Source organism: Panulirus ornatus, chromosome 64 (genome assembly GCF_036320965.1).
Source record: "Panulirus ornatus isolate Po-2019 chromosome 64, ASM3632096v1, whole genome shotgun sequence".
NCBI lineage: Eukaryota > Metazoa > Arthropoda > Malacostraca > Decapoda > Palinuridae > Panulirus > Panulirus ornatus.
Window position 1 is genome coordinate 26,559,640 of NC_092287.1, and position 27,972 is coordinate 26,587,611.

The 27,972-nt window shown below is 45.0% G+C and overlaps 1 protein-coding gene across 1 annotated transcript in view; it reads left to right on the forward strand.

The window, feature by feature from the left end:
- The window catches only part of LOC139746234 (putative neural-cadherin 2), an 82,515-nt gene that overhangs the window by 18,842 nt on the left and 35,701 nt on the right, over positions 1-27,972 (forward strand). The window contains exons 3-7 of the mRNA XM_071657224.1: positions 1,331-1,459; positions 5,418-5,533; positions 13,232-13,396; positions 22,920-23,057; positions 26,287-27,970. Of these exons, the coding sequence (XP_071513325.1) occupies positions 1,331-1,459; positions 5,418-5,533; positions 13,232-13,396; positions 22,920-23,057; positions 26,287-27,970 (2,232 nt within the window). The remainder of the gene's footprint in view (positions 1-1,330; positions 1,460-5,417; positions 5,534-13,231; positions 13,397-22,919; positions 23,058-26,286; positions 27,971-27,972) is intronic.

Below are 27,972 nucleotides of genomic sequence, written 5' to 3' on the forward strand. Positions count from 1 at the left end.
GGCTGGGCTGCGTAATCCTTGTGTTCATCGACATTTTGGCTCTAGAGACTCATTCCCATTTATTTCTACGTCGCACAAGGTGTTATAAAGCGTCCATGGGGACACCTGTCCCGTCCATGGAGCCGACATTGTTACGGAAGCGACAGATCGGCCTCACGGGGGTAACATTTCAACGAGAAGTGTTACCCACGTCCAGCCTAGTGAGGTGCCGTAGTGGGAACCTCCACCAGCGATGGGCCACAAGTGGCGTGGAGGAGGTTGGTCAGGTGGACAAACACAGCATGGGTACCCCCGTCCATATGTCCCATGGCTCGAGATGAGGATCACTGGACATCAAAGCCAGTGATACAGAACTACTTGTGATCACAACTCTCTCATTCCCTCCAGTCCTCCTTCCCCGTTCATCTGGACCGACACGGACATCTGCAACGACACCCAGTGACCCGTACATTTTATTCAACCAAATAGAAAATAAATCAACTCATATTTAAAGTATTTTAAGCACACTTAAAGTACATAGAAAATTTATGTCACCGTCTTAGGTATACTTAAATTACGCAGGAAATGTACACAACACAGGGTTTCAAAACCTAGATATTTGTTTACAGAGGAGAGTAAAAGTTACCTTTCCCTTAATTGGCTACTGGCTGAGACTCGCGAGAGAGCTAATAAGACTGTCAAGCACCAATAATTGGCGCGTCCATCACTGGCATACTGTGTGTTTCCCCGGAGCTTTAGTTAACTGCTGTCCACCCCAAACTCACCCACCAGCGTGTAGCATGAGAATATAAACCCTGGAAATGAAACATACTATCCGAATCCCGCGAACGAATCATGCCGAGCGAGTATACCAGTGAGCTAAGCCGGATAAATCTGATTCGATTCCTATCAGTGAGTCATTCCTTCGATCAGTGTGACTGAAAAGCTTCACAGAATCGAAGTTAGTGAATCATCACAGAGATGCATGAGACTGAATCGTACCACTGGGTCATTCCGGAACAAGACACACACAAGACAGGCACTGAATAATACAATATATTCATATTGAATAATACCATATATTCACACTGAATAATACCATACATTCATACTGAATAATACCATATGTTCACACTGAACTACAGCAGATATTCACACATTTAGACCACATTAGTAATCATTACTCATGCTACAGGGCCACTGAATCAAAGCATCGTTTGATGCAGACGAGCCACGCCACAGATTCATATCACTAATCCCCCTCCCTCAGGCGTACCACTGGTCTATTGTGCCTCTTGTCCACGTAGATTAACTCATACACTGATGCTTCACTATCATGTCTCTCCTCCAGCCACCCGCCTCCTGTCTCGTGCTGGGGATGGTCCGCTGCAGTTCTCTGAGCCGCGATATTGCCTCCTGCTGGCGGAGGACGCCCCTCCAACACTCAGGCTCGCCCAGGTCACCGCATCCCACAAGGATGGTGAGTGCTGGACGCAAAGCGTTCTATGCATCGTGCGTGGGGAGTTTCTGTGTTCTTGCATGTTGTAGAAGCCTAAAAAAAAAAAGTTCGTCTGTGTAAATTCTTGTATCCATGACGAACTTTGAGGATTTCCTTGTGTTTTATGTGTCTCTTGCATGTGTGATTTTCAGTCTTCGTCTGTCATACAGCCTTACATAACATGAACAGCCTTCTCCCTACTTCCGTAATGTCCTTGCATCTTTTCCTCTGTAAACCTTAAATTCATACAGTATACAGACACCCATTACCGTTCTTTCAGAAGCCCTGTATCATATAACCATGAGCCACGCTTGTGTACAGACTACAGTGTCTCTCCTGCCCCCCGCTGTAATGCCTCACTGCTGTAATGCACTGTATCACAACCGTCACAGTAGAAAAACAATATCTATACGTTGATCTTATCTTTTACCAGCTTCCGACATCCTAGCTATTAATACCACCCTTGTTGACTCGTAGATGACTTTGAGAATCCTAATTACTAACTCATATTAATGTTTTGATTAACGAGCACGACAGTACGACCCTTGAGCACGGCGGTAACGACCCTTGAGCACGACGGTGCGACCCTTGGATATCATGGCCTAGCATTAGAACTAACTCTCAAGGGTCAGGTCACTGGTCACGACGTCATACCCACATGCGGATCGTACCGTCGTGCTCGAGTCGTGCCGTCGTGCTCAAGGGTCGCACCGTCGTGCTCAAGGGTCGCATCGTCGTGTTCAAGGGTCGTGCCGGCGTGCTCAAGGTCGTGCCGTCGTGCTCAACGGTCGTACCGTCGTGCTCAATAGTCGTAACGTCGTGCTCAAGGGTTTTACTGCCGTGCTCAAGGGTCGTGCTTGAGTGGCCTGGGGGTCGTGCTGCCGCCGTGCTCGCGCGGTTGTTGATGTATTTACAAAATAACCAGATTTAGTAAACAATAATTATTCATGGTAATTGTGATTTTAACACTCGTGGATTTAAATAATGGCCTCGTTAAAAAAAAATGCTGTGATTGGTCGGTTTCATGATGTCATTATGGACTGTGTTAACACTGGTTTAATTGGGTGATTAGAGAGACATCATTGCATCCTCGTCTGGAGTGGTCGTAATGGGTGTTATGTAAATGGCGAGGGAGTATGGCAGCGGTGCACGAGCACTGGACCAACCCTGAACTGATGACCCAACCTAACCTGGACCGCGTCCTCAGAGGGAGTGGACCGAAGAGGGAGTGGACCGAAGATCATTCCTGAACCAAATGGAATGATGACACCTTAACTGACGTCATGAGTGTGACCTAACCTAGAAAAAAATATATCACACCTGATTTTACACCAATTTTGGAAATGGGAAAAAAATAGGTTGACTCATTTCTCTCAGGACATCCCTCGAGGACGAGGGATGTCAGTCGACCTCGCCATGTTGGGGATCAGGTCCGTCAGCAAGGCGGTTAAGTGTGTGATACAGCAGGAAGCAGCGGAGGAGGATGCTAGAGAGAGAGAGAGAGAGAGAGAGAGAGAGAGAGAGAGGGGAGGGGGGGACATTAAGGACTCGCTCGGAGGAACTGCGCCATTAATCCTCCAGTTGTCGAGACCCGTGATAATGAGACTTGTTGACCAAGAACGTCAGCAGGTGAGCGTGTTGACTGTGTGGAGGAGAGATCACACACACACACACACACACACACGACCCTCATACACATCCTCACATCCCAGAAATATTCCATCCTGTATCGCCAATTCTTGCTTTACTTTCCCCTGACTCTTTTCTCCTTCACTCATAAATATTCTTTGTCCTCCATTCCCTTCTGCAACGAGCTAGGCAAACACACGAGACAACGAGGAAAACTTCCAATGAGGCAAGTTCAGGCAGGAGCGGAGCCAGGCTGGAGCGGGTTTATCCTGGGGTATGACATTATCTTGAGTGATGTCTTACCCAGAACAGCCATGGCTCTCCCTCCCACGGTAATCAGGAGGCAGACTGAGCTTAAACGCGCGCACATGCCTCATGGCCTCTGATCATTACATATACATTTCTCGGAAGTTTTCAGTATCGTTCAAAATACTAAATGATAAATAAGGATTAACGTACTTATGATAAGACCAAATAAAGTCGTGTTTCACTTTTTATCTTTGAGTGATTTTTTTTCTTTACTGTTCAATGGTCGGATGTTTACCAGAGTGTTAATGTGGTGGCGAATATCAGATCCCCAGTGACGAGGGCGACAGTGAACAGCGATATACATCATACATCGTGATGTACACCACACATCCTGATGTACACCACACATCCTGACGTACTCCAAACATCCTGATGTACACCATACACCTGGACACTGTACGACAATCCCCCTTTTCCCTTTCACCATACCTTCCTGACCCAGCCACATCTCCCATCTCGTCCTCCCAACCCTGGCCACACCCCTGCAAGCCTGCGTCTCACTGTTCACATCCCGCGGACACACAAAATCTAGATTATACTCGAGTTTCCTGAGTGTGAACATTTCATGGAAGATGTTGAACTGATACAAGATATCTCAGACCCCTGAACAGGGCAGTTCAATAGCTCTATTTGTACGATCCTTTCATTTGCGATTCTATTTCATATTCGTGTCAGTTTTACCCAATGAACGTAAGACATATATATACCTTCTACCACAACTTTGAGAGAGAGAGAGAGAGAGAGAGAGAGAGAGAGAGAGAGAGAGAGAGAGAGAGAGAGAGAGAGAGAGAGAGGACAAATTACAGGTACAACAGGCCACGTTAAGGCTGGTTCCTAATGGGAAGAAAATTAAAACCAGGTGTTACCGTCTCTCCCGGTGATAAGAGACCTGTCTCTTAAAGAAAGACAGATGATACGGCCCGTGGAAAAACACGGCACAGGTACAGAATTGCACGAGTCTGTCCGTGGGAGGGAGGAGGCAAAGCGATGGATGAGCGGCCAACATTCCCATCTGCTGACGCTGGTACAGTGTCTTGCGGGAACAGGTGGCGAATGAACAAGGCACATGTAGGAAAAATCATTTAGCAAAACACTCATACGCTTCCATATAACCTGCACCATACGTGCATCTGTACACTTTCTGATTACATCCAATTTCTCTAGTTTCCCCTCTCCACCATCCTCCATTTCCCCCTCTTAACCAACCAATAGAAAGAAAAAATCTATATGTAAATAAAAGCGAAAGGAGTGTCATAAATTTGACCCCTGAGTTCAGTAATTCCACTTCTTGAATAAGATTATATAATCCTCAGATTATCTATAATTCATGCATTTCTAAGAGACTTTACCCTATAATTACATTCCTCGCAAATACATAATAATTATGGGAACTACTTCGACCATGTAGATCACTGCAATTAGTAGAATCCTTTCCCCCTTTCCCGCCAACAAACTCCAGCGAGATAATACCATAATTATGGAGATAATACCATAATTATGGTAATCTTTTACACCATAAACACGAGGGAACTTTACGCCTCAAGCTGATGAATGTGCTCTACCGCTGCACTGTAAGCCGTTTTCTTTCCTCAGGTCTGTAGCCGTTTTCTTTCCTCAGGTCTGTAGCCGTTTTCTTCCCTCAGGACTGTAAGCCGTTTTCTTCCCTCAGGACTGTAAGTAGTTTTCTTCCTTCAGGTCTGTAGCTGTTTTCTTTCCTCATGACTGTAAGCCGTTTTCTTTCCTCAGGTCTGTAGCCGTTTTCTTTCCTCATGACTGTAAGCCGTTTTCTTTCCTCAGGTCTGTAGCCGTTTTGTTCCCTCAGGACTGTAAGCCGTTTTCTTCCTTCAGGACTGTAGCCGTTTTCTTTCCTTATGACTGTAAGCCGTTTTCTTCCCTCAGGACTGTTGCCATTTTCTTCCCTCAGGACTGTTGCCGTTTTCTTCCCTCACAACTGTAAGCCGTTTTCTTTCCTCAGGACTGTAAGCCGTTTTCTTCCCCTCAGGTCTAGGGGTGAGGTACAGCATCCGAGCGGGCAACCGGGACGGCCTCTTCACCATCGACCAGCGCTCGGGCCTCATCACCCTGGCCGCCCCGCTAGACTACGAGCTTCGTGCCAAGGTAAAAGTCGTCCCTCCCCTGTGACCTGACCCAGGCGGGGTTAGGGGGTCAGGTCTGGGTCAGGCGGGTCCTGTGTCGGGTCGAACCCGCTACACTACGGGGCTAAAGTCGAGGTAATCAAGGCTTTACCTAGTGTTTTGCGTATGTTCGTTCCATGTTTCATGTCTTTGTTCAGTGGTGTTTGTCGGAAGTGATCTCGTGTGGGACTGTCCACCTTGACTCCAGTGATTTCCGATCTTCGTCTATAAAGAAAGTGATCGAGTATGCTGACGACTCAACAACGGTATCTCTCCACTCGTTTTCTTCTTTAATTCCCTCCACCTTCTCTCGCTTACTTTAGGTTTCGTCTCATCACAACTTCCTCAATAAACTTAGATTTGGAGAGAGGGATTCCCCAACCTCATCAAGTTTAATGTCCCCCAAACCTAATTTCTTGCTATAACTCTTTCTTAAAAGCCTCACAATGTTCCCATCTCCTTCGCTGGCTTTACAATTCCACTAAACACAAGAGGAATACTTGATATTATCGTATCATTAGTCCTGCTTAGAAGTCCCCACACTGCACAGATACCCAAGTCTGCCTCTGACAAACCCGTGAATTCTTTTCAGATACGAAGAACTTCGAACTGTTGTTATCATTATATTAAGGAGATTCAATCCTCTGTGGAGAACTGCAGTAGCATCTGTGGAGGTTCAAACTCTGCTTCCTTACTTGACGATCGATCGCAAGGCAATCCCATGCATCATCCCTCTCCACATGTCCTAAAACACATCATTGGTTCTCTTTCCTCTCTTCTACAGATATTACTCCGCTTTCTGCCTCTGAGAACGGGCTATCATTAGACAGACCACACAGTCCTCGACAAACCACGACGTCTTAAAATCACCGTGTGGCCGTTGGCAACTCAAGGGGTGGTGGGCCGGTGTGATGTCTGTTTCTTTCCTTACGTAGCCGAACTTTAGAACTTACGCCTTTCATGTCCTCCTCCCAACAGCTACAACCCACCCATCTTTTTTTAAAGACAGGTTTTCCACTTCCTCCAAAACTTTCAGAATATTTCTCCCTCTTTGTACTTTCGCCTCTCTGTAGGCCTTTTTTCCATGTTTTATTTAAAGTCTGGCCTGCATATAGACCTTTGTCCAGGACAAAAGCCTTTGATCTAAAAGGAAAAAGGGCCACAGAGGTTGAATATCTTGGAGGACGTGGTATTTACTGCCAGATTCAAACCAATTACATTAATCTGTTCAGTGGTAAACGCTAATTAGGTAATCATTCAGTTGTCACTGATACGTAACGTTGCGTCTACCTGACGGTGGACACATCTCAACATACATCTACAGTGTAACCAGATCTTTGATACTGACACGTCATGGATACTCATGTAGCGGATTCCTACGTCACTGGCGTCTTCAGCGTAACGAAGCTGGCAGTGTGAGTAAAAACAACAGAATTTCAACGAGGGAGCAAATTATGCTCGAATTCTAAGATCTAACTCAAGAATTTTATATCTACTGGGCCGGTTATATCTTGGGCCAAGCTTCGCGTCTGTGGGCCTTAAGGTATAGTAGACTTTAAGCTGGTTTTCAGAGCGGCAATGTCCGGAAGTTACCGTCTATGAACACTTCTGTAGGGAAATGACTTAACCCACGAGTGCGCGGAGGCGGGAACGGAACCCGTGCACGGATGGTCCACACTTGATACAGCCACACACACACACCTACAGGAGCCTCAGGCGCGCAGGTGCTCCCCTAGTCGTGACGGCAAGCAAGTCTGACCTCCCTGTGCATGTGGACGAGCCAGAGGGATGAGAATTCAACATAATGCTCCGGCATCTTCCCCCCCCCCCCCCCCTTTCCAGAATGCGCCATCGATTTCCTCGTGTTCCTCTAAGGCTGAGCGGCCCTTCCTTGAAACCCTTCCCTAGGGCGCTGCCACCAGCACTTAGCCGTCAGAGGGAAGGGCTGGTCACTCCTGCAGGGAAGGTTAGCGACGATCTACGTAGACTAACGTGAGAAGATGAAACTTTAATTGGGTTTACGTGGATGAAGCAGGTATGGGGTAATTCGTGGCCCCGCGAGCAAGCAACAGAAATTACTTTACGCGGGACGTAACAATTTCATTGGCCATATGGAATTTTATAGGCCAGTTAAATTTACAAACGCGGGCGATATGTGTTAATATGACCTACGACAATATAAAGAACAGATCTAACAACTGCGCAACCAGTCAGGTTATGTGGACGATGTAAAGCGAAGGTTGTGAACAACTTGGGGTTATTGTGATGTTTAGCACCAGCAGAGTGTTGTGTGGAGGACACTGGTGTTGGTGAGGACAGCGAATGACCGGCCGTTAAGATCTGGTCCTCAGATCCACTTAAGATGTTGAGGTCTTAGTGATTGCAGAAGCTAACATAGTACAGGACCACTGAAGATGACGGTGTACACACCATCATGGTCTTAAGTGGAAAGTCTCAGGCTTCTAAGATATCCTGGAGGCAGATATTTCCATATCTTCTTCCTCAAAAACCTTTTACTTTCGGGGAACTTGTGGGAGGCTATGTAGATGGGTCCTGGTGAGAATCTTCACATTTCCTGTTGTCATTCCAGCCTCACCGGGAATGGCTCAGCCATGTTGTTGTTGTTGACGTAAGATGAGAGACCTCTGGCGGGGCGAGAGGGAACCATCTGGTGGCAGAGTCATGAGTATAAGAATTTACTTCATGACGCGAGTCAAGGGCTTAAAAACCCCACTGCTGCTTGGTGTAAGGTATCCGCCCTGAAGGACCACTGCCCCGTGTGATGGAATCGAACATACGTATGTAAATATGTGGGAGAGAACCGCGTAAGTAAGGTCAGGAGGAGGTGGGGAAGGATGTGTTTACTCCAGGGGGTTGTGGCGGGACTTGGGCTAACTCTCCATCCATACGGTGGGTCAGGACGGGTAACACGAGTGGTTCCATGACACACGACCCGGTTCTACCACATCGTTACGTACGTTCTGGTGTGGTGTTCGGAATAACACCCCTTCTGCTTGGCCTACCATTCCATTCATGACTTGTATCGTCATCCAAGTCACTGGATTCACTTTTGGTTAGTTCCAAGTCACTAGGGGTTCTATAAGTGGTCAGAATCATCGTCGCCTGAGGCCGTGCCGGTGTTGCAGTGAGGGTCGTGTACCACGGCGGTAGCGGTCGGGTAGAACTGGTGTACGTAGTCGTCCTCCTGTCTTGTGTGCAAGTTCGGTTGGCCTCAGAGTGAGGAGTGACGGGCACTTGTAGCTTACTGTGCCGTGAGTAAGAGGCGGGACGGGAGGCTGTCCACGCCCGTCCACCAAAGAGGGAAGGACATTTAAAAGAAAACTGGACGTGAGGTCGAAATCAGTCCCAGATGAACCAAGAACAGATGGTTATGTAATGCAGGTGGCAGCTGGGACGAGCAGTCTTATGGCTAAGTTTCCTCTTGGTACTCTCTCTCTCTCTCTCTCTCTCTCTCTCTCTCTCTCTCTCTCTCTCTCTCTCTGATTAATTGGGTCTCTGGTGAGAGGAATTTTCCTCATACGTTTTACCCACAGCTGGGCCTCGCTGATCACCGTATCAATGGCAACTTATTAGCATCATTAACTCCGGCGCCCACCATCATCAGTAGGGGGTGGGGGGGGGGGGCTGTTGGCTCCTTGAGTATGACGGTACGACCCTTGAAGGCACACGACGATACGACCCTTGAGGCACCACAATACGACCCTTGAGCACGACGGTTACGACACTCGAGCACGGCAGTTACGACTTTTGAACATAAAGGGTACGACCTTCGACCACAACGGTGCAACCCTTGGCCATCGTACCTAATGGTCGCACCGTCGTGCCTCAAAGGTCGTACCGTCGTACCTCAGGGGTTAACGCACTCTGAGCGACGGCAACAAGCCAGACGGTCGTCTTGGAGCTGAAGGTAGTTAAGGACGAGGTAAATTAGCACAGCAAAACATTATAGTTCATGCTGGTGTCTTCTGTAGCAGTTACGTCTGCAACACTCTCTTCTACGACTCTTTTACCTCCTATAAGTCATTTTCCATCATCTAATATATATATATATATATATATATATATATATATATATATATATATATATATATATATATATATATATATATTGGGAAAATATTGAAATGAGGAGGGTACGGGCCAGCCTGTATTTCATACATTTTCGCTAAGTTCAGCGATGTAGCTGAAAAAAAAATTTGGCTTGTGGTCGGGGATTTCCTGTTGTTGTTATCAGCAGAGACGGAGAGCCGGATGCGGCCTTTCCTACCCGGATGAACACTGATCCCAACTTCAATATATACGTAAAAAATACTTAATCGCTGTTTCCCGCGTCCGCGAGGTAGCGCCAGGAAACAGACGAAGAATGGCCCACCCACTCATACACACATATATACACATAAACGCCCATATACAAACATATACATATCAACATATACATACACATACATAAACATATACATATAGACACATGCACATATACTTGCTTGCCTTCATCCATTCCTGACGATACCCCGCCACACAGGAAACAGCATCGCTACCCCCTCCCCCCCCCTCGCTCCAGCGGGGTAGCGCCAGGAAAACGAAAAACAAAAAAAAACCACATTCGTTCGCACTCATATATGTCATTTCAAACTGGAAAGAACCCTGAAAACACCAGGGAACTGAGAATGTTGATTACTTTGTTTCTATAAATGAGAAATATTCGTAATATTTTGGTTCAAATACTGACAGTTATTTCGGGTCGACTGACAGTTTCCTCTATGGCGAAATAAACACTGACAGTCATGGCGGGTTAATATTGACAGTTTCCCCTACACTAGAATATTTCTGTCCGAAACTGACATCACCATGGAAGTGTTTCTGACACAGAGGAAAATTTTCGTGGCTTTCGTGGTTGAAACAACTTGGCATCGTCTTCATGAAGACCCGACTGTAATTTGATTTTACAGAAATGATGTATGAACGGTCCTGTGTCATGCATGCTGACGACTAGTCTTTCCTTAAACAAGTATTATGGTATATTTCATTCTTTAGCTGTTACATAAAGTGTGTGTGTGTGTGTGTGTGTGTGTGTGTGTGTGTGTGTGTGTGTGTGTGTGTGTGTTAATTAATAGTTTGCGCCGATACATTTTGAAACTAATCCTCAAAAATGTAGTGATGTCTTGCTAGCCCTCCACCCTGGCGTAGCTGCTGTGTAATCCTTAGTTATTTGGACGTGTATCGGCGCCGTGTGTCCGTGCTATTGTTTCCCCTTCCTCCAGTCCTTGAAATACGAGGCATTTATGATGGTTCATTCTGCCGTTGTGAATTGTCTATGTTGATGGTTTCATACGAGACGAATGGTGAGTTTTATCTCTCTCTCTCCCCCTACAGAGGCTGCCATTCCGCTTTTCATTATAATGGTAATGGGTGGGGCCCGTTATGACTCCCGTTTTCTTAATCCTCACCATAAAAACCGGTGAGGTATATCGGAAGTGGGGGGAGGGGTTGGTTCCTCTCCTGGGGTATATCGGCGGCTCTGAAAGTCATGGGTTTCAAAAGTCGCATAGAGTGACTGTAGTGCTCCTTGGGTATGTCCTGCGTCCGTTGTTCTCTGGCTCGAAGGAAGGACGACCAGATTCGAGGACCAGAGGTGTTAGGGCGACTCCTGCCCCTTGAGCACAACAGGACGACCTCTGAGGATGACAGTCGTACTACCGTCGTGCTGAAGGGTGGGTCGTGCCGTCGTGCTCAAGGGTCGTACCGTCGTGCTCAAGGGTCGTACCGCCAAGTTCAAATGTCGTACAGTCGTGCTTAGAGGGTCGTACCGTCGCACTCAAGGGTTGTACAGTCGTGCTTAAGGGTCGTACCGTCGCACTCAAAGTTAAACTATTACCAACATCTTCCCAGGGAAAAAAGGGATAATCGGGATCATATCAAACAGGATTATAATAATAATCCGGATAAAGAAGATAATACTCGTGATCTGTGTATAATCCGCAGGTCAATGTTATGTCATGTGTACCGTACAATACATCTCTCTCTCTCTCTCTCTCTCTCTCTCTCTCTCTCTCTCTCTCTCTCTCTCTCTCTCTCTCTCTCTCTCTCTCTCTCTCTCTCTGCCCCAACAGCGTTGCCACACCGCATGCTCCTCCCTCCTCGTCATCTGCCACAACAACAAGTCTTAAAAGCTTACCCGTCGTGGTGCCGCTGGGGAAATGAATTAATATTCTGACCCTCTGTGCTGCCTCCTGTTGATGATTTTCTGTAACTATATATATATATATATATATATATATATATATATATATATATATATATATATATATATATATATATATATATATATTTAACTGTAGCAAACAGCTCATAAAATATATTCATTTACTTGCTGGTCTAATGGGAAAATACATATCATCCATCTGTGTTGGTTGGGAGGAATGTAATGGGCTTCCATCATGTATAAGGTAACTGAGGTGGGTAGTTATTACTTTATAAAGTAATCTGTTCCTCCTTGTTACATGTACGAGGGTTCGTGCTGGCAGGGCTGAGGCAATGTGTGTGTGTGTGTGTGTGTGTGTGTGTGTGTGTGTGTGTGTGTGTGATAATTCAGCTCTTGTGTCTGACTGTTTACAAACACCAGAGTACGATGGAGAGTCACACACGTTGGAGGGAAGGGAGTGAGGTATGAAGGCTAGTTACTGACGCTGTCAGCTGCCAGTTTGCTGACAGTGGTTGTGTCTTGTGTCAGTCAGGAGTGTGGATGTCTTGCGCGGTATCCGTGTCAGGAGCTGGCTTAATTCCCAGTGTTATATTTCTCCAAAATAGATTGTTTTTGGGTCTTTGGGGTGCCTTATTTACATGCAAGAGGTCTCATTATATACTGATATATACGTAGCCTGACTGATACCCGGATTTTCGTATAAAACGCATCTTGGTCTCTGTATTTTCACAACACACGTCTAAAAAAACACATGAACATCAAGTCTCGCGAGGTATTTCATCTTACAGGATAACGTAGCCCTTGTTGGCCGCTACCGTGGGGGGTGAGCAAGCCCCGTCCCCTGGCCCACTCTGCTTCCTTAAGATTCCTGTGATCCAAGTCATCTTTTGTGTTCCGGATGGAGGCCGCGTCTGGCCAGGCTTATCTGATACTCTGGAGCTTTAGTCTCGGCCTAATTCAATCTTGCTCTTTACATGTAGGTGACAGAGTTGGTTTTCCCAGCCAAGATGTTCTGCCTCCTTTGGAGACAAGAAAATCCTCGTCTTTGTATTTTTCCTTCTCCTATTACAACAGGGAGTTGTAACACAACACGGATATATATATATATATATATATATATATATATATATATATATATATATATATATATATCATTCTTAATGTGTCGCCATCATAACCCTGAATTATCCATCTTTTTACATTGATTACATTTACATATCAGATGTCTTCGCCCTCCCATCACTATCCAATCCTTTATTCCCTGAAAAGATTATCATTTGTTACTTTAATCTTGATATCTAATTGGCATTTGACTATAAGGTTTGATTACTACAGGTAATGATTAACTGTATCTGTCAGCAGGTGTGTGTGTGTGTGTGTGTGTGTGTGTGTGTGTGTGTGTGTGTGTGTGTGTGTGTGTGTGTGTCAGACACTGATCAATCATTCTGTTCGTGTCAGCACGAGCTGCTGGTAGCGGCGGAGGCAGCCGGCCACACAGTGCACGTCATGGTGCACGTGGCAGTCGTCGATGTCAACGACAACCCGCCTCACTTCCTGGAGGAGGACCTCCGGGCGGCGGTCATCGAGGAGGACGACATACACCTGCCAGCCATCATCGCCAAGGTGAGTCGTCCCTTCTTAAGGGTCGTCAGACGTGGTCGTCCCTAGCAGTCCTTTGAGGTCTGTGTAATTCAGGGATTCGTTATAATCGACCTCTAAGGCTCTGGTCGAAGGTCAGACCTATAAATGTGTGGTCAAAGGTCAAACCTCTAAAGGTGTGGTCAAAGGTCAAACCTCTAAAGGTCTGGTCGAAAGTCAATCCTATAAAGGTCTGATCGAAGGTCAAACCTCTCAGGGTCTGGTCGAAGGTCAAATTATCGCGTGTCAGGGTAATGCCCTTATGCTCGAGGTTATATAGCACAGCAGAAGGGGCTTTGATATTCATGTACAGTTCACAGTCTTCATGACCAGATCACGTACACGTCCTTATTCCCTCGTACGTGACTCACGGTACCGCAGAATAATCAACGGACACACAATATCGACATAGGAGTAAGTAAACGATGGCTTATTCTAAGGCTGAATAATGAGGTGAGGGATACAGTTGCTGAGGTAAGTAAGGAAACGTAAAAACGTCTTGTTGACGCATATTTCGAAGACGACACAGAGTATCCGGGGCGGCCATTTGAAAACAATCTGTTCGTCGGCAGCTACGAGATTTTTTTGGTCTCCTAGGAGCAGAGACAATAGGGCTCCCACAGCAGGATCGGGCGGGAAGAGAAGGACTCCCAGGGCAGATTTACATAGGCTCCCAGATCACCTTAAAGCAAAGGAGGAGGTTCTCTCAGGACAGAGACGGATGGAATCGTAGGATAGACTAGAACTGAGACGAAGGGAATCCCAGGGCCGACGAGGGTGGGGACATAAAAGGAGATACCAGGGCAGGGAGACGGGACCTCCCGGGGCTGAGAGAGAGAGAGAGAGAGAGAGAGAGAGAGAGAGAGAGAGAGAGAGAGAGAGAGAGAGAGAGAGAGAGAGAGAGAGAGAGAGAGAATGTTACTCAGGCAAAGCAGAGCAGACATGGCAGGCGGGCGGGCAGGTAACCCACACCCGCATATATAAACACTGTTCAACACTACACTTTGGTAAGCGATACCCGTCCAATGTAACAATCCAGGCTGAGTCTAGGGAATTACCTCAGCCAAGCACCCACATGCGTCCAGCAACACTGGTGCTGGAACGAAACGAGTCAGACATTTCCATGTGAGAAAATTTCGTTACGCTGTTAATGTAATTCTCTTTGTTCCGGGAGGGTAATGATGGTAGGGAAGCACCAGCAGGAGGTGGGTGAATTACATTTTTACTTTCCAAACACTGTTATATACATTGATCCACATGATTACCACACGTTATATATATATATATATATATATATATATATATATATATATATATATATATATATATATATATAAACACCCATCATAACACTTTATGACCTGTGGTTCGACCGGTAGACGTGGCCAGCTCCCTGAGTGTTGCAGGTGACTTATAAAGGATTTAAGGGACTTCTTATATATATATATATATATATATATATATATATATATATATATATATATATATATATATATATATATATATTTATATATATATATATATATATATATATATATATATATATATATATATATATATATATATATATAACAAATATCTATACCCAAATGTACATCAATTTGATTTTACTTGCAAAATTGGGCGTGTGAAGAGTGAATATAGAAAGGCGAGCGGGTGTGGGTGTGTGTTTGTATGTGTGTGAGTGTGTCAATGAATACTGCAGTTGGTAATCTTGTTACACCGCTGGTAACAAGAGTATCATCAGCGCTGAACCACTGATAAGTTTATTTACTGCAACTGTCAGCCATCATACAGTTGAGAGCAAATATCGCCCCAAAAACTGTTACGTATTTCAGGTATCGAACGATATTCTCGACACAGGAGTTACAGTATGGATAAGTATATCTTTGCGAAGATTTTATTTTCCGTTACTTTCTCTATCTTCAATTGGCCACCATAAGGTCTACGCCAACTTAAGACTATAGTCTTTGATATACTTCGTCATATTTCATCATTTCTTAATTCCTTTTCTCACATCTAATTGGTACATATTGATATCATTCATCTCGTATGTTTTACATCTGCCGAGGAACATCTTTCCTACACCATCATGCCACCGTTGCCTTCCCTGCTTTCCCACACCGCTTCGCTATTCTCTCTTCATGGAACTCCCACAATGAACCCCGTGCAAATTGGTCCACCTAATCACCTCCACCGCATTCTCCATTTAACTAATTAATGAGCATTTAACTCCCGGTAATTAAAGAGGTTATCTTACTGTCTCGAGTCTTAACCGCACGTTCGTCCCCCGGGAGAGCTCCTGCAGCCTCGCTCACACATCCCAACATCGAAGTGTTGATGATTTTTGTTCGTAATATTTTGGCTCCTTTGTCTCACACATCAGGTTTTACTAACTCTTTCTAATCCACTTTTATGTATCCAGACCTGTTATATGTATCCCTTGTGGGTGTGAATAACTTTATGCCAAAATAACACTATAAATATAATGTTCGCATATAATGAAATGCATACCGTCCGCTCACATCTATACTGGACCTCAGAAGCAAACAGCAAATTATGTTTTCTTCAAGGCGGGAAATTATCTGCAATTAAATGATTTATCAATACTGTCTGCAGTTGTACTTCTGCACTAGCCAATATCACTATTATTTCAAAATATTTCAAATTTTCATAAACTTATCTACTTTTGCTAATTTGCGCAATTCCGTGCCATTTCGTTCAGAGTAACTGACAGCGTTCAACCAGTTTTAAGATTAGATGAATATTTACTGCTGGCAGACTTCACAGAATAAACTAGAGTTTTGATTTATGTGTCAGCCTCTCCTCTCTCTCTTTCCTGTGTGGTGGTCTGATGGCATATTCCACTCAACAGTAAAGTTTATATATATATATATATATATATATATATATATATATATATATATATATATATATATATATATATACACACACAAAATCATCATCTTCATGTATTTACATAGATGTCACCGTTGTCATTTCGCGAAAGGCTTAGGAATTCGAGTTTACTCCTTTAGACACCGATTGAATTGTTTATATACTTATCTCTCTTTTATTAGAGATTATTTTCCATATAAGTGAAAATTACCTTTCACAGCAGAATAAATGTAATTAAGCCCTTAAACACGAACGGTTCAATCTTGAGCATGACGGTACGATCCTTGAGCACGACAATACGACCCATGAGCACGACAGGACGACCCTTGTGCACAATACGATCCTTGAGCACGACAGGACGACCCTTGTGCACAATACGACCTTTGAGCATGACAATACGAGCATGTGCATGATGGCCTGGACTTTGACCTGACCCATCAGAATCACAAAGTCAAGTCATCAATGGACACAGTTCCAACTCATTTTGACCCAGCTATTTGCTTAAACGTTATGTTTGCCGCTTATGAAATCCATGCACGTAAAACAGGCGTTGTTTAAGGCCATTTTCTCGTACATATCCACCAACCTTTCAGTCTATAACGAAAGAAATTTGTTGTTAAGTCGATGCAGATGCTATCTGCTTCAGAAGATGCATCAATGGAAATCACAGTAGGTGAGTGTGAGGGGAGTGAGCCGCCCCAGCCTCCTCATTCATCACGAGCAAAATGAGTGGAACATGAGGCAATAATGGCGAATCCAGGAAAAAAAGAAGGGGGCCCCAAAGCCATCTGTTTTTCAGTTCCAACTGCGATGAATTATGGTAAATGTTAAGCGGTTTCTGTGATTCAAACGCTCACACACACACACACACACACACACACACACACACACACACACACATTTTTGACAATTCTGGAGGAAAGTGAATGTCTAGTTTATCACATACTCTTCCTTCTTGGCCTCTCGCTACCCCACGAATCCCCGTTTTGTGTGTCGTGGTTTGTCACCCACTCCCTTAATCCCTACCACATACGGGAAGGGGTGACCACCCTCCCTCATGTCTTTCCCACACACCAGGCGAGGTCGTCACCCACCCTCCCACACACATAACCCTGCCCCTCCCTCTTGCTAATTGATACATCACGTCTCCAGTCATCCCCTTGACTCATCCCCACACCTTAATGACGACCGCTTCATCCATGGTAAAACTGTTAATGTGATATAGAATGTCTTCTGCCTCTCCAGCAGCTGTTTATTCAGTCATATCACACCAGATTCCTACTCCAGTCACTTAAACCTTTATATGGTTAACGAAATGGCCTTGACTAGGGCCTCAGTTGCTCGTGCCTTCTCGACTTAAAAAAAAATCCATAACCTTGCTATACATGGCAATGACAAAGGTAAGCTGTGGCCGAAGTAATACCTGTAGGACAGAGAGAGAGAGAGAGAAGCAAGCAACATCACGGCAGACGGTAAGGGATAAGTGAACAGCAGTGACAGACGAGAGACTTAAGTAGGTGGTAGTTATTTGAGTCCACTCAGGTTAACAGTAGCGAAAGATAAGTCGCTCTGAGGATATGAGAAGCACTCTATACTGGGGCGAAATGAAACCGCTATAGATAAGAAATACCTGCCACATGTGCAACATCCACAGCATTGTCTGCTTTGGGAACACAGCTTCCGCAATGTTCGACACGTCTGGAATCTGACCCACAGAGCAGGGTATGGCTATCCCCAGTATCTTTCCTTATGAATGTTGCTGAGTTATACGATATCCCTCTGTTGTCTGCTTCATATATAACCGACACAATGACCACTCATACGGACTCCGGATGCCCGGGAGAGTCGGATGGTAGGGATGTCTGGTTACGTTCGGTTATAATAACAAGGCTTCACAGACCCCCCTCCCCCTCGGACCCACGCAGCCCCACCTGTGGTCCGCGGTCGTAAACATTACGACCTTGTATGCATTAAATCGCAAGTTTTATTCGAGTCGGGAATGTATCGCCTGTACGGGAAATGGGTTTTGATTATAAACGCCCCGGTTTGGTTATCATTCATGGGACTGGCGTTCGCCAGCAGGAAACACGAATCCACACATGACAGTGTCAGGGATGAACATCATTGTGACGAGATCATATATATAATCCCCCAGAATAGTCAGGTCAGAGCCTATGCCTTCAGAGCTTAAGGATCATACCGTCGTGCTCAAGAAGCTGAATTTCCCCGTGGAGTCTGTACAATGAATGCAAGACTGAAGTGAAGTGCCTCACACCTCTTCCACCCGACTCCTGCCATACTGGTTATCTCCATAAATCACACAGGTCATGTGGGAGAGTAAACGTTCAGAAAAAATTGAGGCTCCGTTATTATTTATCGTTTGTTATTGGACTTGATAATGAAATAACGCAACCCCAGCTAGCCAGCATGCCTTAAGATATCAGGATGTACGCGTTTTTTCAATATATTGTTGATATCGTTATGTATTTATCTAAAAAAGAAAATATTTTTCGTTTTCGTGATTGAAAATGATTTAATTATTACGTACAGTACATGAGGGTGTTGAAGCTGACCACTTTCCTACGGGGAGATCATATTAAACCTGTTATCTGTGAAAGTTGTATTAAACCAACAATATAAAACTTCCTCGTTTTATATCATTGTGTTTAGTGAAACTCCCCCCCCCCACCCCCACCCTCCATACAGGTAGCCTAGTATGGAAGGTTGTCTACTGGTGGTCCGTCACAGCAAAGTCCATCTGAAACAGATGAATTCCATGAATATTTGATGTACAATATTGTCATCCCGAACTGTTTCCTCTGAGTGGGTTTCCATTCACCATAGAGAAGACCCTTAATGTAAGAGAACATCTGATCCCTTGTCTTCCTCAGGGCTCCAGGTTTACACACACACATACACACACACACACACACACACATATATATATATATATATATATATATATATATATATATATATATATATATATATATATATATATATCTGGGCCCCTCGTAAATTGCTCGGCGTCTTTCCAATAGCCTAATTTACACCTACGACTACGTGCCTCGAGCGAATTTCGGTCGACCCTACAAACATTTTCAAAGGAAAGGCCATTAATCATCTCAGATGACGAGTGAGATGAACTGGTAAATCTTTCACGTCAAGCATGTCATGTAAATGTGCCATTCACATGAAAATTCCACAAAGCAAATATCTAAAATTTTCCCCAGTAATGTTTTAACATCGAGTTCCCCTTGTTATCAACATGAATATATATTTTTTTCCTCTTGTGTTGTGCAGTCTTTTCTTTTTACATCTTTCTTTTTCAAACTTTTGGGATATTCTCTGAAATTCATTGAGCCTCGGGTCTGCCAGCTTTATTCAGAAATCTCATTAGGGTTTGCCTTTCTGTCGTTCACTCATGAAATATTGAGATAACGTCGAACGCTTTTGATATGCCCATCGGCCGTTGGCCACACCGCTGAAACAAAGAGCCATTAGCTTAACCGACGGAACACGACGAAAATACCCTTAAGAACGACGTTACGATCCTTGAGCACGACGGTACGACGCTTGAGCACAACGGTACGACCCTAGAGCACGACAGGAAGATCCTTGAGCACGACGGTACGACCCTTGAGCACAACGGTACGACCCTAAAGCACGACGGGAAGATCCTTGAGCACGACGGTACGACCCTTGAGCACAACGGTACGATCCTTGAGCACGACAGTACGACCCTTGAGCACAACGGTACGATCCTTGAGCACGACGGTACGACCCTTGAGCACAACGGTACGATCCTTGAGCACGACGGTACGACCCTTGAGCACAACGGTACGACCCTTGAGCACGACCCTTGAGCACAACGGTGCGACCCTTGAGCACGACGGTACGATCCCTGAGCACGACGACACGACCCCACACGACTCTCAGGCACGATAACAAGACTTAAATGATGGCACTTAAAGGTCAGGTCCCTATATTCGTCCCCACACTGATCCGTTCCCATCATCATTAGGTCTCCTCAGCGCCCCGCCCCGTCTCCAAAACGTCTCTCTGTCTCCTCCATACCAGCCACCGTCCCCAGTGCGCCCCGCTCCCTCCCGCACCACACAGCGTGAGACCCATGGGAGGGGAGGCTGGGGAGTCAGGATAATGTAGTCAGGCACAGGAGGACCTCAAAGGCATGCTGGTGGTGCTGACGTCGCTGTCTCTGACGACGTGGGAAGACATTTTCCCACAATTCTTCGTTAGAAGGAAAAGAGGAAATCCCTCCTTGTACCGCACAAGCTGGCAATTATAATGTAATTAATGGCACATAAATCTGAGTTGTGAAGTCACATATTTCATTAAGACTTCAGTTCAAGACTATTCACCAGTAGAGATCAAACTCGCTAACTTATTAAGAAGCGAGTAATGGATTACAATGGTCTTCCTCCTCCCGGAGCAGCATAATTAACGAAGTCTTAGGACGTCATTAATTACAGACTAATATCCGATTACACTCAGGCGTCTGTTAAAGTTCGAGCAGATTAAGCAACCTTGGGCATCGTATGTTAACATCAATTTACTATCATCTCTTTTTCAGGTCAGATTCTATTTCTGTTCTTTAAAAGTCATACTGAATAGTTAATGACGACAGATAATTGTCCTCGGGTCCGGTAACTTTGGACGGACACTAAATTCGGGTCACGGTATACTGTTAACGGGGGGAAGTTCCGTTGCAGGGGTCACTGTTGTATAGTGCGATGTGTTTACTTCTCTCTGTTGTAGAGATGCATTTGGATTTGCCGTTCTTCATTTAATTTTTTCCAACAACAGGCACTGTAACCCTAGCCTTTGACCCGAACCGCAAACGTCAGGTCAAAGGTCACTGGTGTTGAGGGTGTAGTAAAGTCGTATAGATGTAAAATGATGGAGATATTTTATATCAAAATGGATTTGTGGCTTATATTCTAAACTGTCGGTACCTCAAAATATAACAAGGAATATCCGCACATTGTGACGTGAATATTTTCGTGCAAATCCTGGCAATTACCAGAATAAGCTTTTACATATTAATTGTGGGGGTCTGTATTCCATTTTACTCTTCCCGATGGGTAATGATTCCTAATAACATTCCAGCCCAGTTCAGAGGAAAAAATACACTTATTTTCACATTCCATCTTCTCTTAATTAATGCATTGAGCTCCTATGTATCCAGAACTAATATTCATGAATATTCGATTAAGCTTTTTGCTATCGGTCAGTACAAAGACATGAGCACACGCGATGGCATGACGGGGCTTCGTGATATGAGTAGCAACATGATCAAAGTGAGGGAGGGTTTCGGTGTGATGACATGAGAGATAAGGACATGAAATAACGGTTAATGATGCGGGATGGCGACATGAATGACGTGATTGAGAGGTGACAAAGTGAGTTTTGATATGGTTGATGACATGATATAAATAACGACAAGTAATGTAATGATGTAATTGGGGTGATGAGTAATTGATAACATGAGCAAGATGACATGAAGGTGACATGGTTGTAGTGCTGATGCAGATGTGGTAGTGGTACATATAAAGGCCATATGAGTGATATGCTGGTATGACTGACATGAGGTGAGTACGACAAGTGATGACATGAGCAATATGACGAGGTTAAGGCCTAATGTATAAACTTGATAGCTTCATTATTCTTATTCAAACTTTCAGGACAGACCGAGTGTATCTTTTTTGTTTGTTTGTTTGTTTTTGGACTGTCTTCAAAATACTTAAGATTCGTAAATTTGTAAAATCAGGTATTAATACATGTACGTAAAGGTCACGGGAACCATCGTATGTGAATCCTGGACGAGATATTCATCAAGCCGACTGTAAATACTCTGAACTAATTAGAACGTTGTGATTTTTGACGGCGCAAGAGTTAATTATGTACGTGGCGGGGTTGCTGTGTGACACAGGCTTCGGCTGTTGCTAAGTCATGGATCTTAAGGTCTGGTAAAACGGGATTTGACAGCAATTAACTCCTCTGATCTTTATTTTTTCCTAAATTTACGATAATTCTGTGATGGAGATAGGTTCATTTCTCTCACGCCCTTCCTTGAGAAACTCACCTGCATCCCCTGGGCCTGCTACTGATTGTAGCGCAGCCTCGAAGCTACAAGGGCACAGATTTGGGGAAGGGTTAGCTCTTGCATGATATAACCAAAGATCATACAACGTCGAATCAAATGCTTCAGTACAAACATTTAATGTTATTACTTATTACAATAATTATCATTATCATCATCAATAATTCTAGCATGCTATTTACAGGGATTCAGTGAGTTGTGAGTATGTCTCTGATAATTATAATCTTGGAATATCTTGACATTTAGCTCGATTGTGTGATTCAATTATAAAATTATCACAATGTGGTAAAATAACTTCTATGATAATTATTTAAATGTTGTACAACAACTTCCTCATCCATTCTACCCATGGTATTGGAAAATATGTATGATTTTGAATTTATACGTGATATCTATTCAATATAACACTATCTAACAGCGTTCTCTGTATTCAACATTAACATGTTAACATACAGCACAGTGTGACAGTGTTTGTGTCTGGGTCAGGTTGAGGCACGCGACCTGGACGCCCTGGACAAGGAAGGCCTAGTGTATAGTGTGGGAGGAGACGGCGTGGAGGGCCTCTCCCCTGGCGACGCCTTCTTCACCATCAACCCCCACACCGGAGAGCTCCTCCAGCTGAGGGTGAGTCTTTAATGTGGTACAACACCACTGTGGTGGTGCTGACCCTTACTACTGTTGGTGTCGCTGACCTTACGCCTGCTGTTAACCTAACTGCTAGTGCTAACGACCCTTAATCCTCTCTATCTATATCACTTCTCCCCCGATGCTGGTCCGACCATGACAGTTGCGGAACAAGTCTTGCTTTAATCCCCACACTGCTGCTCTACTTCCCCCGTCCCTACAAATCCACTCTTTGTAAAAGCCTAACTCCACAGCCCTGAGCCCTGATACCAGGCAAGAGTTCTTTCTGAAAACCTTTATCGTCATATTTTTGGAAATCAAAACATTCATACAACTTCAAGATCGACAAAAAAAAATATCTCTTTCAAGCAATACTTTTGCTTCATTTTTCATTTTCACAGAACGAAAGTTTAATTCAATTATACAACAATGGATTTTCGTAACAATAGCACTCGATTCTAAGTGATAAATATTTGCGATAAAAACGTCTCTAAAATTTATTTCTGTTCAGTAACTTAACAGGAAACAAATATTGCAATTACATTTGCGCATCTCTGACAAGTCATCCTAATCTAATGTATCAGTTACTGGATGTGAATGTTCGGGTCGGATGTTGGAAGGTACGTATAACCGAACATCCTTTCAATGATCCATCTCAACATCATGATGGAAGAGTAGAGTGTCACGTGATGGCGTTCATATCAGAATGAAATCTTCCCTAGATATCTTGCGATCAATACTGATTAGGTCCTGGCAACTCTGAGGAAGAGTCATGGATTTATCATGCCGTCGAACGCACGATAGGCTGGTGATGGATTTAACATTACCGGTGATGAATGAAGCGCGTCCAGGATTTATGGCAGGGTGTGGTGTATAAGGGAAGAGATATTTCACAAGAGAGCGACGGCTGGGTGGCTACAGGGGAGACAAGAGAGTGTAAATTTGCCGGGTTATGAGGTATTGGAAACTGTCGGCCATGGTGCCAAGGAAAGTGAGGCATGGACGCATTATGTTTGCCGGAGTTGTTTAAAAGGTTTCAGGGGTGGGAATAGTGACAGTGTCGACTGGAGGGGCTGTGGGGGAGAACTCACGAATCCTGGAAGAGAATGGAAACTGGAAGAGCTATAGGTGGTACGAGTCACGGTCAGAGAATGAAAATGGACGAACGGATACATCATGTTTAAGTAACTCCTGATGGTGAATGGCAGTAAGTCCATCGCTATAACTCGGAAAGGAAAGTAAGAAAAGTGTAATGATTTAAACTAGAGAGGAATTATGTGGTTAAAGGCTTTCTTATCTGCTGGGGAACTAGAGAACACGAGAGATGTCTTGAGAACCTGAAAAGTCTGAGATTACACAGAGGCCAGGGCAGTGTTCTCTGTGTCTCGACACTCGATCTAACATCATCCTTCTGAGAATATATCCACACTGAAGTATCAGACAAAGTAAAGTTTCATCAGTGCCAATATGAGGTTGCTTGACCAGAGTGCATGTCACGCTGGAGAGATGATATAATAAACCTATAATATACCGCGTTCATTTGTTCGTGGCAATATCTATCCTTTAAAAAAATGGTCGTTTTTTTGAAGGATTTTTGATAAGGTACGTGGCAGGTGTTGCTGAGCATACTTGCTTTCCTCTCTTGAATCGATTCTGTGGTGTGAGGTCTGTGGGTCGCTCGACCAGGTGATGCTGTCATGTTTTCCCACACACCTGCTGATGATGGCTGGGTTTCCTGCCTCGAAAGGTATTCATCTATAATGATGAGGTTTATTTTCTGAGAGCGCAGTGATCATATCCTCTTTACCAGGTCATCCCCAATGGCTGGTATGTAAATAAACTTTATTTTCATTGGTTTTCTCGTCTCGACTTTCTGCTTTTAAGATCTGCTTACTAGATCTATATACGAGAGGGATTCATTTTCCATTCCATCTCCTCATCTTTAATGAGCAGGTCAACAGGATCTTCAGTGGTGAGGAGTGGAATGTCCTTCCTGTGCCTGGTTTAAGAGGAGAAAGTCAAGTGCTTCCTGACTTAGGGACGTATCGTCAATATTATCTTGGCTGGGAGATGTAAAGCCACTTTTCCGCTTTTGGGAGATAAAATGGCACCATTTTTCAAGACAAGCGCCTCCATGAATATACGTATCGTGGGATCGGATAGGACGGGGTAGGACAGCGTAGGATTGATCCATCTCTCGTAAATAAACAAAGAGTGTATAAAAGGTTTGATCTGGTGATCAGATGATTAATGACGTGTATGATCATAGTGATGACCGAAGGGTTAAGTCTGTGTGAATGAGACAACAAGAGGGTGAAAATGAAGGAGATGAGAAATATAAAAGTCATACATTAAATAACACCCAGAGGAAAGATGAAATGCGTTGATCTTAATACAGAATGAGTTTGAAGTGTTCTGGGTGTAAGTGAAGAATGTGTTGCCTAATGTTGCCACATGCATGTAAAGCAACATTCAACACATGCTTTACATACCTGCACAGCAATTCATACTCATTCCTGCAGTGTCAACATTACTCATATTTTCTCTGGATATCTCGTAGATGTTTGGTGCTACCAGTCGTACATAGTGTGGAGAGATGTGTGGCTGAGTACAGAGATGGGTGGAAGAATGAATGTTAAAGGGAAATGTCTCGCTGAAGTAAAGTCAGTCTGGAAATGATTAATATTTCAGAGGCTAATGATCAACAGAAGGTACAGAATAATTAGCCTGGGATTTGTAAGTCTGTAATTACTTTTGTAAGTGAATCTTTTTATGGGCTGCCTTGTCCAAAGCCCCCGCCTTTCTCATAATTAAGTGCTCGTATGTACTCCCTCACTTACGTTAGTGAAATATGGGTTAGTAGACCCGCAGACATTTGTTGGGTTGAGATAAATTCATGAGGTCTAATGATTACAAGTACACATGTTAACGTTGAGGCACAGGGGTGGAGGAGAGACATGTATGAGGACAGGACGAAGATGGTGGAGACGTAAGATGGTGTTCATGACATATGGAGTGGTTGGAATGGTGGTTGGTTGGTGTGGTGATGGTGGTTGGTTGGTGTGGTGCTAGTGGTTGGTCTGTTAATGATAGTGGGTGATTGGGTGGTTGGTGTGGTACCAGTGGATGGTTTGTTAGTGGTGGTGATGGAGGTTGGCAGGTGTGGAGCCATGATGCGTGGTGCACGCTACACGTCCAGACTTCATTCTTTTCCTCCGTTTCATTCCAGGCACTGGACCGTGACCCGCCGCTGGGGCGTGACACCTGGAAGGTGAGAGTCCAGGTGCGGGACGGACAGCGGGTGTCGCCCTCCCTGGCAGCCGTGTCCAGGGCTTCCAGGCGACCAAGGGTCACTGAGGGTCAGCATGACCAGCCCCAGGACTCAGGAGCACCGCAGGGGCCCAGTGCCTCCTCCTCACGGGGTCCTAATGTGGCGGCTGAGGAACACTCCGTCATGCCGGAGGACCTAAGCGTGCCAATACCCGACGGTCACTCCCCTCTTCTACACGAGTCGAAATCGGCAGGAAACCAGCAGTCGTTCCTGCAGGACTCCAGTACATCAGGGAATCTATATTCTCCCTCTCAGGATCCTACGTTGCCGCCATGTGACGCCATGTTGCGAAAGGGCAAGGAAGAAGAGGAGAAGGAGGAGGAGGAGGAGGAGAAGGAAGGAGAGGATCAGGGAAAGAGTTCAAACGTCAAGGGTAAACTTATCCATCGTATGGAAGAGGAGAACAAGACGGGAAAGACGTCTGGTAAAGGCCAAGAGTGGAAAATCTCGACTCCATCAACTCTCGTCCAGAAAGAGAACGATGATATCATCCACAAGAAGAAAACGTCAGAGCAGAGACAACTTGGAGACGAGGATCACCGTAACGCAAAAGGGGACATGACACCGGTGACGGGCCGCGGAAAACGTAGTACCGATGAAAACGGGATACCGGAACCACCTGACGTACTTTCACGATCGAGCCACACGTCTCGAATCCTTGGTCGTAACCCTCTCCAGAGGTTCACTCGATTGAGGAGGGACGATACGGAGGGCTCTGGCCTCGAGTGTGACCCAGAGTCAAGGAAGACCATCCATACGAAGGTCACCCTCGAACCACCAATGCCCTCCAGATTAAAGTTGATAACCCGCGCGAAACATAAGCATACTGGGAGTCAACGAGGACTCCCGACTCTCGGAAATATGATGAAAAGACGACCACTAGAACGTGGTTTGAGGGGCAAAACACATACTGCAGAGGGTAGTTTATCTACAGATGTTATACTGTCAAAACCTGAATACTTTCCCGACGACACCCTGCCACATGCGACAGAGCTTCCCGTCAAGGAGACAGAGGACGTTGTCATCAGCCCTCACAGAGGCAGCACGTCTCAACACATCAGCAAGCCCTCACCTCCCACAGACTCCGAGTCTCATAATGGTCATGAGGAACCTCGGGAACGGGAACACAAACCTCCCCAGCATCTGTCGGAATCGACAGCACCCACGATGTACTCTGGAGATGTACACGACCTGTCGAGTGGGTCGAGCGATGAAGGCGTGGAGGAGGAGAGCGTTGAGGCAGAGGCCATGAGGGTGACCAAGAATAAACGCGAAGTTCCACAGAAGAAGCGGCGGCTGCTGCCGGCGGCCAGCCGCTCGGCTTTAAAGCAGGTGTCGCAGGACCCACGCTACGTCAGGAGGCTCAAGGCGGTTGGAGGAGAGTGTCAGGACGATGGCGGAGTCTTCGCCACGAGTTCTGAGGAGATCCATCGCGAGCGGCCGCACGTGCTCGACATGAGGCGCGCGCGGGTGCACGTGGCGGAGACTGTAGTGACGGTGGTGGTGAAGGACGTCAACGACAACGCCCCAGTCTTCCCCAACGTCACCATCTACGGCGAGGTGCAGGAGAACGGCCCCATCGGT